General features: G+C 47.5%; 1 protein-coding gene across 4 annotated transcripts in view; it reads right to left on the bottom strand.

The window, feature by feature from the left end:
* APBA2 (amyloid beta precursor protein binding family A member 2) overlaps window positions 1-13884 on the bottom strand; it is a 287682-nt gene that overhangs the window by 110843 nt on the left and 162955 nt on the right. For 3 of the 4 annotated variants that reach the window (XM_023539642.2, XM_023539641.2, XM_064296229.1), the window contains exon 4: window positions 404-1410. In XM_023539642.2, the coding sequence (XP_023395410.2) occupies window positions 404-1372 (969 nt within the window). In that variant the 5' untranslated portion in view covers window positions 1373-1410. Of the gene's footprint in view, window positions 1-403; window positions 1411-12280; window positions 12507-13884 lie in introns of those variants that run through there. The other variant, XM_003420610.4, reaches the window with a different exon arrangement.

Genomic DNA, 13884 nt, shown 5'->3' with positions numbered 1-13884 from the left:
ATCTCATTTCTATGAAATGTCCAGAATAAGCAAATGCATAGAGACAGACGTTCACTAGTGACTGCCAGGAGCTGAGTCGGGGGAGAAGCGGGGAGTTATTGCTGAAGGGTTACTGGGTTTCTGTTTGGGGGAATGAAAAACTTTTGGAAATGGACAGTGGTCAAGGTGGCACAACATGGTGAATATAATTAATGTCACTGAATCTTGCCTTTAAGAATGGGTAAACGTTTCGTTATATAGAGTTTACCGCAATAAAATTAAACACAAAAACAAAGGATGATCAGGATGCTCTGAGTGCTCAGAGCCCTCCGCCATCTTGTCCCGGCATGGCCTCTGCTTCAGCACCTCTGTGGCTACACTAGGTCAGCCACAGAGGTCCTCACAGACAGCCACAGAGTCCTACCTGCTCTTGGGGCCACTTTGGCCTCTCCTCTGGGGTCCTGGTCTTGGTCTTGAAGCCTCTCTGGGGGTCTCCAGGGTGCTTGGCTTCCACAGGGAGGTTCAGCGACTTGGGCCGGCCCTCATGTCTGCTGCGACCGTGGCTGGCCTCACCAGGTGGGCAGGCCTCTGTGGAGTCCCCGGGCCCCACCTCGGGCCCCCGCACATGCATGTGCTCGGGGCTGGCCTCACCAGCACTGGTGATGCTGGTCATGCTCAAGCTCATCTTGATCTCGGCCACAATCTGGTCGATGTCTTCCTCCTGGTCCTCCAGGTCCCCGTCCCCCCGCCTTAGGCGGTAGGGGGAGGCCCCAGCTGCGTTGCCATTGGCCTCTGCCGGGTAGTAGTCCTGGTACTCCTCTTCACCGGGACAGTAGTGGACGCCTTCCTCCTGGTCGTGGGTCTCCAGCGTGGAGGCCTCATGCTCCAGGATAGGGAGGTGGCTGTCCTGGTAGTCCTGGCTGCCTTCAGCCCCGGGGCCAAGGGGATGCTGGCCAGCTGAGTCTGTCCACTCCTCCACCGCCTCCTGGCACTCATCAGTCTCCAGGTGGGGGGTGCCATGGGCCAGGTACTCCTCCCCATTGCAGTCCATGCCTTCCAGGTAGCTGTCATCCTCTGGGCAGTAGCGGATGTAGTAGGTGATGCCCTCTTCCTCCTCTGGGAGGCCCTCGTCATAGTCCTCCTCCTCCGAGGTGTTGTTGACATAGTCAGAGCTTGAGTCCCCATCGGGGCTGTGGTCGGCACACTCTTGCTCCGCAGGCGGTGGGCTCTCGGGCCGCAGGGTGGCCAGCTCCAGGCCCGTGGGCATGTATTCCTCCAGGGGCAGCTCCACCTCCTCACTCTCAGGCTCCGGGCCCTGGGGGCCCGTGGGGTCCAGCCGTGCCCTGTGGTCCAGCATGCTGCTCACGGTGCTCTGGTGCCTCCGGCTGGCCATGGCGGCTGCTCACACGGCTGTCATCCTCCACGGGCAGCCTGCAGGAGGAACACGTGAAAGAGCAAAGTCAGACACCACTGAACAACCACCCGACCAAGTGCCACACCAAGCGTCCCCACCCAGGCTGCAGGACTAGGGCATGTGGGCTTCCCACCAGGCCTGTCTCAGACCAACGTGGACACTCGGCTGTCAAAACCCTTTACCCTTCTCACTGCTTCCCACCCTGTCAAAGGGCGGGGGCAGGGGGGGGTAGCTCAAAGAGCCAGAGGGGAAGGGGCAGAGGTGGGCCCAACCAGTAGCCCAGAAGCCTGACTTCTCCTACCCCATCACTCACTGGTAATTCATGGCCACTTCCTTAAAATGATTCTGCAGTGTGGGTAGCACAGATGATCGATACAAATGGCCATAAAAAATAATTACTTTCAAAAACACAAGAAGCTATAATTCAGAAGACATAAAGGCAGGTAACATAAAAAAAAGACAGATCTCTGTGTCTCCACCAGGGCCTCCCACGACTCCCTGTTACACAGGCCACCCTGCCCTCCTCCTAACTCCAGTCAACAGCAGTGGTCACTAAAGGACCAGGAGTGGCCAGCAACTGTCCAGGCTGAGCAACTGCACTGGAGCTAAACTAATTCCCTGCCGCAGAGAAAGCTTGATGAGACAAGGCCAGGAAAAGGGAGCAGAGGGGTGCACGGCCAGGGTGGAGGGCAGCTGCAGCTCGCAGAAGGCATATCCTGGCCCCACAGGCCCTGCACAGACCATGGGGCACGTCCCACTGCCCCAGCCTGAGCACAGCACCCACCAACAAGGCACATCACACAATAGGATTCCCCCCAACACCTGTACAGGTCCCTCGGGGAGCGGTGGGCTGTCAGAGAGAAGATACAGGATGAGGGTAGTCTGAGGCAAGCTGGCAGCAGTAGGGTTGGCCATGAAGGACTTGACTGTTAAGATGGAAGGAGGGAGGCACCTCTGTTTTCTAGGTAGGCACAGAGATGGGCAGTCCTCAGTCAAGCTTCTTGGCTCAAGGGAAATTGTCTGACAATCCTGGAGCCCCAGGAAATAAGTGCTCCCTCCAAATCACCCTGCATCTGTATGCTGCACCCCAACCCCAGCTCCATGGGCTCCAGGCTTCCCGTCCCAGCCCCATGGCAGAGGACAAACATTTTCCCTTCAAACCAGCAAATCTAGCTACCATCTGGAATCCTTTATTCTTTACATTTAAGTATTGGACCCACCTGAAAAATATACACATATGAAGAGGAACCAGCTTAGAATTACCTGGAAGCCTTAAAAAATCCTAACGCTCGGGTCATACCCCAGACCAACGGAACTGCAAGTTCTGGGGTGGGAGCCAGGCACCAGCTACACGTAGACGCCCCAGGTGATTCTAATATGCGGCCAAGTTTGGAGGCCACTGCTTTCCCAGGTACCAGCTACATGTAGATGCCCCAGGTGATTCTAATATGCGGCCAAGTTTGGGAACCACTGCTTTCCCAGGTACCCCAACACTCCTGGCTGAATATTCTTCTTCACATGCACCAGAGTACCTAGCCCGCTGGTCTCAGCTCTGGAAATCCTGTGACCCAGGAAGCCACTCCAGCTCAGGCAAACCAAGACACTAGTCCCCCTCCACGTCATACGCTAAGTTCTTACATAGACTTAGGTCTGTTTCTGGATTTTCTAGTCTAGACCATTTCTCTCTGTCCAGTAACGGTACCATGCCATTTTAATGACTATGACTTTAGAGTGTACTCAGATACTTGAGAAGACAAGTTCTCCCTCATTATTCTTATTTTTAGATTTTTCCCAGCTACTTTTACATGTTTATTATTCCAAGTAAACTTAGGAATTACTGGGTCAAGTTTCCCCCAATATTGCACTGAGATTTTGATGAGGATACCCTGAAATTACAGAGCATCTTCGGGAAAATTTTCATAGTTACAATATCAGGTCTTTTTTTCACCAAGAAATACCTCCCCACATATTCAAGTGTTAAATGTCTCTTAACAGCTTTGTAGTTTTCTTCATAGCTATATTGTTGTTGTTAGCTGCCACGGGATCAGCCCCCAACACATGGCAACCCCACGTACAACAGAACGAAACGCTTCCTGGTCCTACACCATCCCCACGATCAGCTGCAGATCAAAGCACTGTGATTCATAGGGTTTTCATCAGCTGATTTTCAGAAGTATATTGCCAGGCCTTTCTTCCTAGCCTGTCTTAGTCCAGAAGCTTCAGCAAAGCCTCTTCAGCATCATAGCAACATGCAAGCCTCCACTGACAGGCGCATAATGGTCGCACATCAAGTGCACTGGCTGGGAATCGAAGCCAAGTTTTAGTCATAGATTTTCTGTGTGTGCGGCTGTTGTGAGTAGATTTTCTTTTCCATTATATATTTACTTGGCATTGTTGGTATTGTATAGAAAAAAAACTATACCGATCTTGTAAAAGTCCACCTTACCAAATTATTTTTACATTCTAATTGGTTTTAGTTCATAATTTTGTTTTTCTAGGTAAACCACCCACCCTCAAACAATCACCATTTTGCTTCTCCTCTGCAGCACTTTGTCACCTTGCCCAGCTGCCCTGCCCTGAACTTCCCCTACAGTTAAATGACAGTGCTGTTAACAGCATCCTTGACATATCCCTAATTTTAGTGAAAACGGATTTACTTTTCACCAGGGCCAGGCCTAGGCTGAGGTGAGTGAAGTGCTTGCCTTGGGTGCAAAATACGAGGAAGCGCCAAAAAAAATCAGTCAAGACAGATGATATTTTAATGCAATATTAAAAAACCCGCACATCTGCCAGTTTGTCATAATGTGGGGGCTTGTGTGTTGCTGTGATGTTTGAAGCTATGCCACCGGTATTCAAATACCAGCAGGTTCACCCATGGCCGACAGGTTTCAGCTGAGCTTCCAGACTAAGACAGACTAGGAACAAGGACCCGGCAGTCTACTTCTGAAAAGAGTTAGCCAGTGAAAACCTCATTTCACCAACATAAATGGTGACTATATGCATGGACCTCGCAGATAGGATACACAGGAATCAAATCGTCTGGAAAGAGACGATGGAAAAGCTCAGTATCATCAGTCAGAACAAGGCCAGGGGTCTACTACAGATCAGACCATCAATTACTCACATGCAAGTTCAAGTTGAAACTGAAGAAAATTAGAACAAGTCCATGAGAGCTAAAGTACGACCTTGAGTATATCTTACCTGAATTTAGAGACCATCTCAAGAGTAGATTTGACACACTGAACACTGTCTTAGTCATCTAGTGCTGCCATAACAAATACTGCAAGTGGATGGCTTTAACAAAGAGAAATTTATTTTCTCACAGTCTAGTAGACAAATTCAGGGCATTGGCTCCAGGGGAAGGCTTTCTTGCTCTATCGGCTCTGGAGGAATGTCCTTGTCCTCAATCTTCCCCTGGTCGCGAAGCCTCTCAGGCACAGGGACCCCAGGTCCAAAGGACACACTCTGCTCCCAGTGCTGCTTTCTTGGTGGCATAGGGTCCCCAACTCTCTGCTTGCTTCCCTTTCCTTTGATCTCTTGAGACATAAAAGGCGGTGCAGGCCACACCCCAGGGAAACGCCCTTTACCTTGGATCAGGGAGGTGACCTCAGTAATCCTTTTAACCACAGGCAGAGATTATGATTTATAACACATAGGAAAATCACAAAATGGAGGACAACTACACATGGCCTAACCAAGCTGACACATATTTTAGAGGGACACAATTCAATCCATTACAAACACTAATGACTGAAGATCAGATGAGTTGTGGAATGACATCAAGGACATCATACATGAAGAAAGCAAGAGGTCATTAAAAAGACAGGAGAGAAAGAAAAGACCTAAATGGATGTCAGAAGAGACTCTGAAACTTGCTCTTAAATGTCGAGTAGCTAAAGGAAAAGGAAGAAATGATGGAGGAAAAGAGCTGAACAGAAGATTTCAAAGGGCAGCTTGAGAAACAATGTAAAGTATTATAATGACGTGTGCAAAGAGCTGGAGATAGAAAACTGAAAGGGAAGAGCATGCTCAGCATCTCTCAAGCTGAAAGAACTGAAGAAAAAAATTGAAGCTTCAAGTTGCAATACTAAAGGATTCTACAGGTAAAATATTAAATGACACAGGAAGAATCACAAGAAGATGGAAGGAATACAGAGTCACTATACCAAAAAGAATTAGTCAACATTCAATCATTTCGGGAGGTAACATATGATCAGTAACCGATGGTACTGAAGGAAGAAGTCCAAGCTGCACTGAAGGCATTGGCGAAAAACAAGTCACCGGGAATTGGCGGAAAGCCAATTGAGCTGTTTCAACAAACAGATGCGGCGCTGGAGGTGCTCGCTCATCTATGCCAAGAAATTTGGAAGACAGCTACCCGGCCAACTGACTGGAACAGATCCATATTTATGCCTATTTCCAAGAAAGGTGATCCAACTGAATGCGGAAATTATGCAACAATATCATTAATATCACATGCAAGCAAAATTTTGCTGAAGATCATTCAAAAACGGCTGCAGCAGTATATCAACAAAGAACTGCCAGAAGTTCAGGCCAGATTCAGAAGAGGATGTGGAACCAGGGATATCATTGCTGATGTCAGATGGATCCTGGCTGAAAGCAGAGAATACCAGAAGGATGTTTATCTGTGTTTTATTGACTACACCAAGGCACTCGACTATGTGGATCATAACAAATTATGGATAACATTGCAGAGAATGGGAATTCCAGAATACTTAATTGTGCTCATGAGGAAACTTTACATAGACCAAGAGGCAGTTGTTTGGACAGAACAAGAGGATACTGACTGGTTTAAAGTCAGGAGAGGCGCGCATCAGGATTGTATCCTTTCACCATACCTATTCAATCTGTATACTGAGCAAACAAACCAAGAAGCTGTACTATATGAAAAAGAATGGGGCATCAGGATCGGAGGAAGACTCATTAACAACCTGTGTTATGCAGATGATACAACCTCGCTTGCTGAAGGTGAAGAGGACTTGAAGCGCTTACTGATGAAGATCAAAGACCACAGCCTTCAGTATGGATTACACCCCAGCATAAAGAAAACAAAAATCCTCACAACTGGACCAATGAGCAACATCATAATAAATGGAGAAAAGATTGAAGTTGTCAAGGATTTCATTTTACTTGGATCCACAATCAACAGCCATGGATGCGGCAGTCAAGAAATCAAAAGACGCGTTGCATTGGGCAAATCGGATGCAAGAGATCTCTTTAAGGGTTAAAAACAAAGAAGTCACCTTTAAGACTAAGATGAGCCTGACTCAAGCCATGGTATTTTCAATCGCATCACATGCATGTGAAAGCTGGACAATGAATAAGGAAGAACGAAGAAGAACTGATGCCTTTGAATTGTGGTGTTGGCGAAGGATATTGAACATACAGTGGACTGCTAAAAGAATGAACAAATCTGTCTTGGAAGAAGTACAGCCAGAATGCTCCTTAGAAGCAATGATGGCAAGACTACATCTCATGTACTTTGCACGTGTTGTCAGGAGGGATGAGTCCCTGGAGCAGGACATCATGCCTGCTAAAGTATAGGGTCAGCGCAAAAGCATACCCTTGACAAGACGGATTGACACAGTGGCTGCAATGGGCTCAAGCATAGCAATAATTGTGAAGATGGCACAGCACTGGGCTGTGACAGTTAAGATTGTGTCAACTTGGCTGGGCCTTGATTCTCAGTGTATTGGCAGTCCTATAATGTTGTGATCACTTCCCTGTTGAAATCTGATATGTGATCACCCCCGTGATGGAATCTGCTGAGTGGTACCGGTGGGGGTGGGGCCCGGGGCAGCTAACCGTCCTCTCAGTCTTCATCTCTCTGCCTTCTGCCACCTACTTCCTTCCTGCTCGCCTTGAAAAGGTGGTTGTCTTGTTCTGGATCCAGCAGCAGTCTCTCATCTGATCTCTGGTTCTTGGGACTTGAGCTAGCAGCTTACCTGTCCATCTTGGGATTCACTGATCTTCATGCCCTGCGAGCCAGAGTCCTGCTCCCCAACCTGCCTGTCTTGGGTTCGCCAGCCCCTGCAGCTAAATGACTCAGGAGAAACCTTGCGGTCTTGCCTGCCGACCTTGGGGATTCCTCGACCGTCACAACCTGTGAGCAGGATCCCTGCTCTCCAACCTGCTCATCTTGGGTTCACCAGCTTCTGCGGCTCTGTGAATTGGAAAAGGACTCCATCCTGATCCAAGGCACTTGGGACGTTCCAACCCCTACAATCATGTGAGCTGCTTCCTTAATATAAATCTCTGTATATTGTTTTATATATATATGTATTTATATGCATCACTGGTTTTGCTTCTCTAGAGAACCCAGCCTAAGACATGGGCAGTGTTTAGTTCTGTTGTGCATGCGGTCACTATGGGTCATAACTGACTCTACGGCACCTAACAACATTTTTAAAAAACAAAATTAATGCGAAAATCCATGATGAACAAAACAGTAAAATTTTTAAAACAGACAGAATTGGCATTACTGATTTTTCTTTTTGCCTAGGGTTCCACTGTGGCTCAGGTGGGTACTGTGAATGTCCTTGTTTTTTAAAGTTTTCACCCTGAAGTACAATGTGGGCAGTTGGCTAACAACATCTCTTTTCTGGCGTTTGACTGCACAAAGCTGCTCGTCTGGGTCTCTTTCCACTGGCACAGAGGGGACAGGAGCACACACGGCAGCCTGCAGGAAGGCAGCATAGGTCTGCACGCTCTGCCAGTTACAGTTAACCAAGAGTGCTGCTGCGGTAAGGGGAAGGCCCTCCTGTTAAAGATGGACATAGAAGGTCACTGGTTAAATTCAAACCCCCACTCACTGTGAGGTCTCAGGCAAGACATTTAATGGAGGCGTGCCCCCTCACCCCCAACTGGAAATGAGCACCTGCCTGGCAGGGCTTTGAAGTGGGTTAAAGAGAAACTAACCAATGCAGGCCTGAACGCCATAAATGTCAGCTTTTGAAGCTGCACGTAATGGAGTTATGGGAAACTTTCAATGGAATTTTAAGTGGGGGGAATGTCTGATCGGGTGTCTATCTCAGAAATGGAACTCTGCCAACAGTGGGTAGATAGGAGTGGCTCCTGTCAGGTGACACTGATACTGACCTAATGCATAATAAGCATCTTTGTAACAGAATTTGGAGAGAACCTACGTGGGAATGAGGGAGCCCTGGTGGTGCAGTGGTTAAAGCGCTTGGCTGCTAACCAAAAGGTTGGCAGTTCGAACTCACCAGCCTCTCTGTGGGAGAAACACGTGGCAGTCTGCTTCCATAAAGATTATAGCTTTGGAGACTGTATAACCCACTGCCATCCAGTTAATTCCAACTCACAGCAACCTTACAGGACAGAGTAGAACTGCCCCATAGGGTTTCCAAGGAGCCCCTTGTGGATTCAAACTGCCAACCTTTTGGTTACCAGCCATAGCTCTTAACCACTACACCACCAGGATTTCCAGGAAACTCTGTGGGGCAGTTCTACTCTGTCCTATAGGGTCACTGTAAGTCAGAATCGACTCAATGGCAATGAGTTTTAGGTGGGAATGCAGGTCCCTGGCTGGTACAAGTGGCCTGTGCTCAGCCACTAACCTAAAGGTTGGCGGTTCAAACCCCCCTAGCAGCCCCATGGAAGAAAGGCCTGGTGATCTGGCCCCATAAAGATCACAGCCAAGAAAACCCCATGGGGCACTTCTACTCCGTAACTTGTGGTATCACCAAGTTGGAATCAATTTGATGCCAACGGGTTTGGTTTTGGGTAGGTGGGACTGCAGCAAGGGGAGAGAGCCTGTGGAAAGCCAAGAGCTGCTCCCCCAGCTCAGTGGCTCACTCATTTTGGTGGACACAGGCCCATGTGGGGAGTGTGCAGGGTCACGGACCCAAGACCCTAAGTCCATGGCCAGAGGCCAGGCCTAGCACTGTAAGTGGTTCTGACGTTGGAGGCCCTAGCACTGCACTTGAAAACTCTGCTCTAAATAGACACTGCGGATGCCTGGCAATTTCCCACCGCCTATTTTTTTTATAGGATTAGTATTAAAAAAAAAAAAAAATTTTTTTTTTTTTTTTTAGCATAGGATGGATTCGACCTGCTGGACAGGAAACACAAGGCCCTTTCCTGGGTGCCCAGGCCCACCCTGTTCTAAGCCTTCTCCCCTGTTCTGGAGTAGGGAAACCCTCCACTCTCGGCCACCAGAGGTAAAGGCAGGGCCACCTGACAGCACAGGGGCTGTTCAGAGAAGAGCAGAGCCTTCCCAGGATGAGGTGGAGGTAGGAGTGCGTCCACAGGGGAGACGAGAAAGAAAAGAGGGCAAAACGGAGGTGGGATGAAAACCAGCTGCTATTGAGTCCATCTCACTCATGGCAGCTCTGTGTGTGTCAGAGTACCACTGTGCTCCAAAGGGTTTTCAGTGGCTGACTTTTTGGAAATAGATGGCCATTCCTTTCTTCCAAGGTGCCTCTGGCTGGACTCGAACCTAAAACCTTTCAGTTCGCGGTTCAGGGTGTTAATTGTTTGCACCATCTAGGGACTCCAGATAGAATGAAGTGCTCCTTAAAAGAAACTGTTCTCCCGCTGAATCCATAATATCCAATTTAGTCCAACAAATGCTGACTTGAAAGCACCTACTCCTGCAAATGATTAGCATTGCCTTTGCATTCAAGAAGTCCACAGCCAGGCGATGAAGGATCTATTTACAACACCTCAGTTTACAAGCGACTTTTCCAGGAAGACATTTAGTGCTGGAAGTGAGATACCACAGGGGCCAGGCGGCAAAGCCCTGCAAACTCGCACACAGCAGTCTCAGGAAAAGACCTCCCATTGCTTCAGCTGCATGTTCCCTCTGCGGTGTGAATGTTATGTGGGCGCAGCTGTCCCGTGGGAGGGTGTGAAGAGACTCACTCCCGCCTTGGGAGTGAGCCCCGGCAAGCGAAGAATCTAGCACATGGTTTGTCTCACTGATGTGGGCGAACTTTTGTACTCGGGAGGGCACACTACTTCCCGGGGATAAGAACTGCCATCTGTTTTGTCGTGTATTTTTAACAGGAAATACAGAGAAGAATGGAAGGCACTCATAGCTGTTCCACCTGCAGCTGACCACCATTAATGCTGGTCTACTTCTTTCCAGTCTTTTTTTCTCAGTGTCTCTTTTACACGGTTGACACCTCGATAAACACAGTGCCAAGTTCTCCTTTCTCTTAACTTAATATGATGGGCACTAGAAACTTTCCATAAGAAGCATTTTAATAGCTCCACAATATTTTTCAGCTGAATAGACAAGAGGGAAATGGTGGTCCAGGGATAGAATTCTCACCTTCTATGTGGGAGACCCAGGTTCAATGTTCCTGGCCAATGCACCCGTGCACAGCCACCACCTGTCTGTCAGTGGAGGCTTGCGTGTTGCTATGATGCTAAACAGGTTCCAGTGGAGCGTCCAGACTAAGAAAGACTATGAAGAAAAGCCTGGAGATTTGCTACTGAACATCATCTAATGAAAACCCTATCGATCACAAAAGTCCAATTCCATTGTGATTGGGGTAACCACGAGTTGGGGGGCTGACTTGAAAACAGCTAATAACAACCATTCCCCTGTTGAATATTCTACTTTTGTATAATAAATAATGCCATCAAGTTTCCCTAAGAATATACTATAGGTCTTCCCTTCCTAGGGTCCCCTTTAAAACTATCTTTGCTGCCTGCAGTGACAACCTAGAGTCTAGGTCCTCAGATGAGCTCAAGAGTGTGGCCAGGAGAGAGTTAACTGTCTCTGCAGTGGGGGCCGGGAGTTCTGCATCCCAGTGGAGGCCAGCGAACATCTTGTATTTCTTTTCTTCTGATTAATCATATTAAAGATAAATCCTTCACAGCAGACCATCTGGAAAGCAATTCAGATGGACAGGAGAAGCGTGATTACCTGCTACACGTCCAAGAAAACAAGGCGCTGCGTCCAGCCTCAATTAATTCTGTAACAGTGCCCACATCAATAGAAAACATGGCCCCTGATGCCAGGCTCACCACTGTCCTCCTGAAACGCCCTAATGAGATGTAGGGGAGAAAGGCTCCTTGTCAACAATCAAGAGTGCCTGTGTCCTTATTCGGAGCTAGGCTCTCCCTCCGCGTGGGAAAAATGGCATCACTCGGCTCTTAGAAGAGCTGGTAATACAGCAGAGCAAAGATGAAAAATGGCTGTTCAGAGCCCCCCACACAGGCTGGGGAGTAACAGGTCAGACGAGTGAGATAGGGACGCAGCCAGATCGCTGCTGCCACCGATCTTGTCTCCCGATTCAGTTTCATGTGTTGCGAAGATAATATTCTTTTGTTCCTTTCAAATATGATGTAGTGGCTTCAACTACATACACTCTGGGTGTAAACAGGCCTGCAGTACCCCTGCATTATCAGTTTCTACAGCATTCTACACAAAAGTCCCCAGTAAGTATCTTGCTACAAGATCACAGACAACCATGAGCTCTGAAGGGGGCTTAATAAATTAATCTTCTGAAACCAGGGTGACGCTCAACATTGGCATGCAAGACCCTGTCCTCTCACTTAGAGGCACAGAGAAATACTCTTTAAAAAAGTGAAATCGACAGCAATGTTGACCATTTACTAAATTTTCAATAACAGGATTCTAGCTAAATACACTTTAGCACATCCACAAGACAGACAAGTATACAATTAAAATGACATGTACAAAGAGTTTATCATATAAAAATGCTTTGTTATAATTTATTCACAACCTAATAAACAAATAAATATAAATTGTGAAGAAATATATTAAAATACTAACAAGGCTTGCCTTTGAGTGGCAGTCCCTTGGTGGCGCAAATAGTTAATATGCTCCAGTGCTAACTGAAAGGTTGGTGGTTCAAGTCTACCCAGCGGTACCTTGGAAGACAGGCCTGGTGATCTACTTCCGGAAAACTGGCCGTTGAAAACCGTACAGAGCACAGTTCTACTCTGACGCAGATGGGGTCCTCGTGAGTCGGGGCAGGTCTGACGGCAACTGGTGGTGGCCTCTGAGCGTTGGGACAATGGTGTTTGCTCCCCTCCCTTCTTCATTTCTGAATATGTTCCTTCCAGAGGCAAATAACATATAAAAAGACAAGTGCTGTGACGTGTAAGGCCTCTGCAGTCATGCGGAGCTTCAGGCGGCCACACCTGTGGAGTGACACTTCTGCAGAGGGAAGGTTGGTGGCCTCGGGACCCTTGGGAGAGGCCTTGGCGGAGGCTCATTTGTTCCACCTGGCCGGTGCCATCTGCCCCCCCTCCACCACCTCATCTCAGAACGAGCAGAATGCATAATCTAGCGCTTAAGTACAATTAAAATCATCAGTCAGCCCTTCGTAAACAGCAAGCCTCCAGGAGCTTCCTGGAGGAATTTCAGTATCCAACGATGTAATCTACTCCCCAAACCAGCGTTAATGCCATAACCCACAGGAATATAGTAGCCGTAGGAACGTCTTGGCAAACAGGTATTTGGTGTTCTTACTGATTACCCATAACGATAACGGTACAGGACCAGTCAGTGTTTCCTTCTGTTGTACGTAGGGTCGCTATGAGTCAGAATGGACTCAGTGGTACCTAACAACAAGAAGCAGCAGCTAATTCTCTCCCACAAGAACTGCAGATCGGAGTGGATCACCAAAGTCGCTCTCTGTCCCTGCATGCCAGTCGAGGGACGGCAAAGGCCCATATAAGGTGGCGCTTAAAACAACATAAAACATTACCACTACTGCCCTTTTCCTCAATACACGTGAAAAGGGGAGTAATTCTGCCAGGCCTTGGACTACGAAGTACAACACTAAATACATCTTTCACCAAGGACAAATAAATTCATCGCCCCAGAGAAGGCTGCCACAAGAACAGAGGGGAAAAAGAATTAGTTTCTACTGGCTGTCCCATTATTTTCATGTTTTTCTAATCATTTCCAAATGCACATATTACGTGTACTTTACTCTCGAAGTTAGGAGTCCCCTGGTTTTCATCCTCTGTGAATTTTGCATGCTATCAACAGTGTATTTTCACCTCAGACTTGAACAATGTTTTTGCTATTCAAGTTACCTTCTCTTTCCACGTAAATTTAGAATCAGCTTGTGGATATCTATAAAATATCCCATTGAGAATTCTATTAGGATAGTTTTGAATCATCTATAGATCAAATGGAGGAAAACTAACATCTTAACTATACTGAATCTTCCAATGTATGGAATGGATACAGTGTATCTTGCCATTAATTTGGAAACCCTGGTGGTATAGTGGTTAAGTGCTATGGCTGCTAACCAAAAGGTCAGCAGTTCGAATCCACCAGGTGCTCCTTGGAAACTTTATGGGGCAGTTCTACTCTGTCCTATAGGGTTGCTATGACTTGGAATCGACTCAACAGCAATGGGTTTGGTTTGGTTTTGGTTTTGATTTCTCTCATCAGTATTTTATAATTTTCAGCATACACACACTGTACTTTTTTTTTTAAGAATTACATATGTACTTTA

Source organism: Loxodonta africana, chromosome 13 (genome assembly GCF_030014295.1).
Source record: "Loxodonta africana isolate mLoxAfr1 chromosome 13, mLoxAfr1.hap2, whole genome shotgun sequence".
Classification (NCBI taxonomy): Eukaryota; Metazoa; Chordata; class Mammalia; order Proboscidea; family Elephantidae; genus Loxodonta; species Loxodonta africana.
This window is presented reverse-complemented; position numbering and strand designations above follow the sequence as displayed.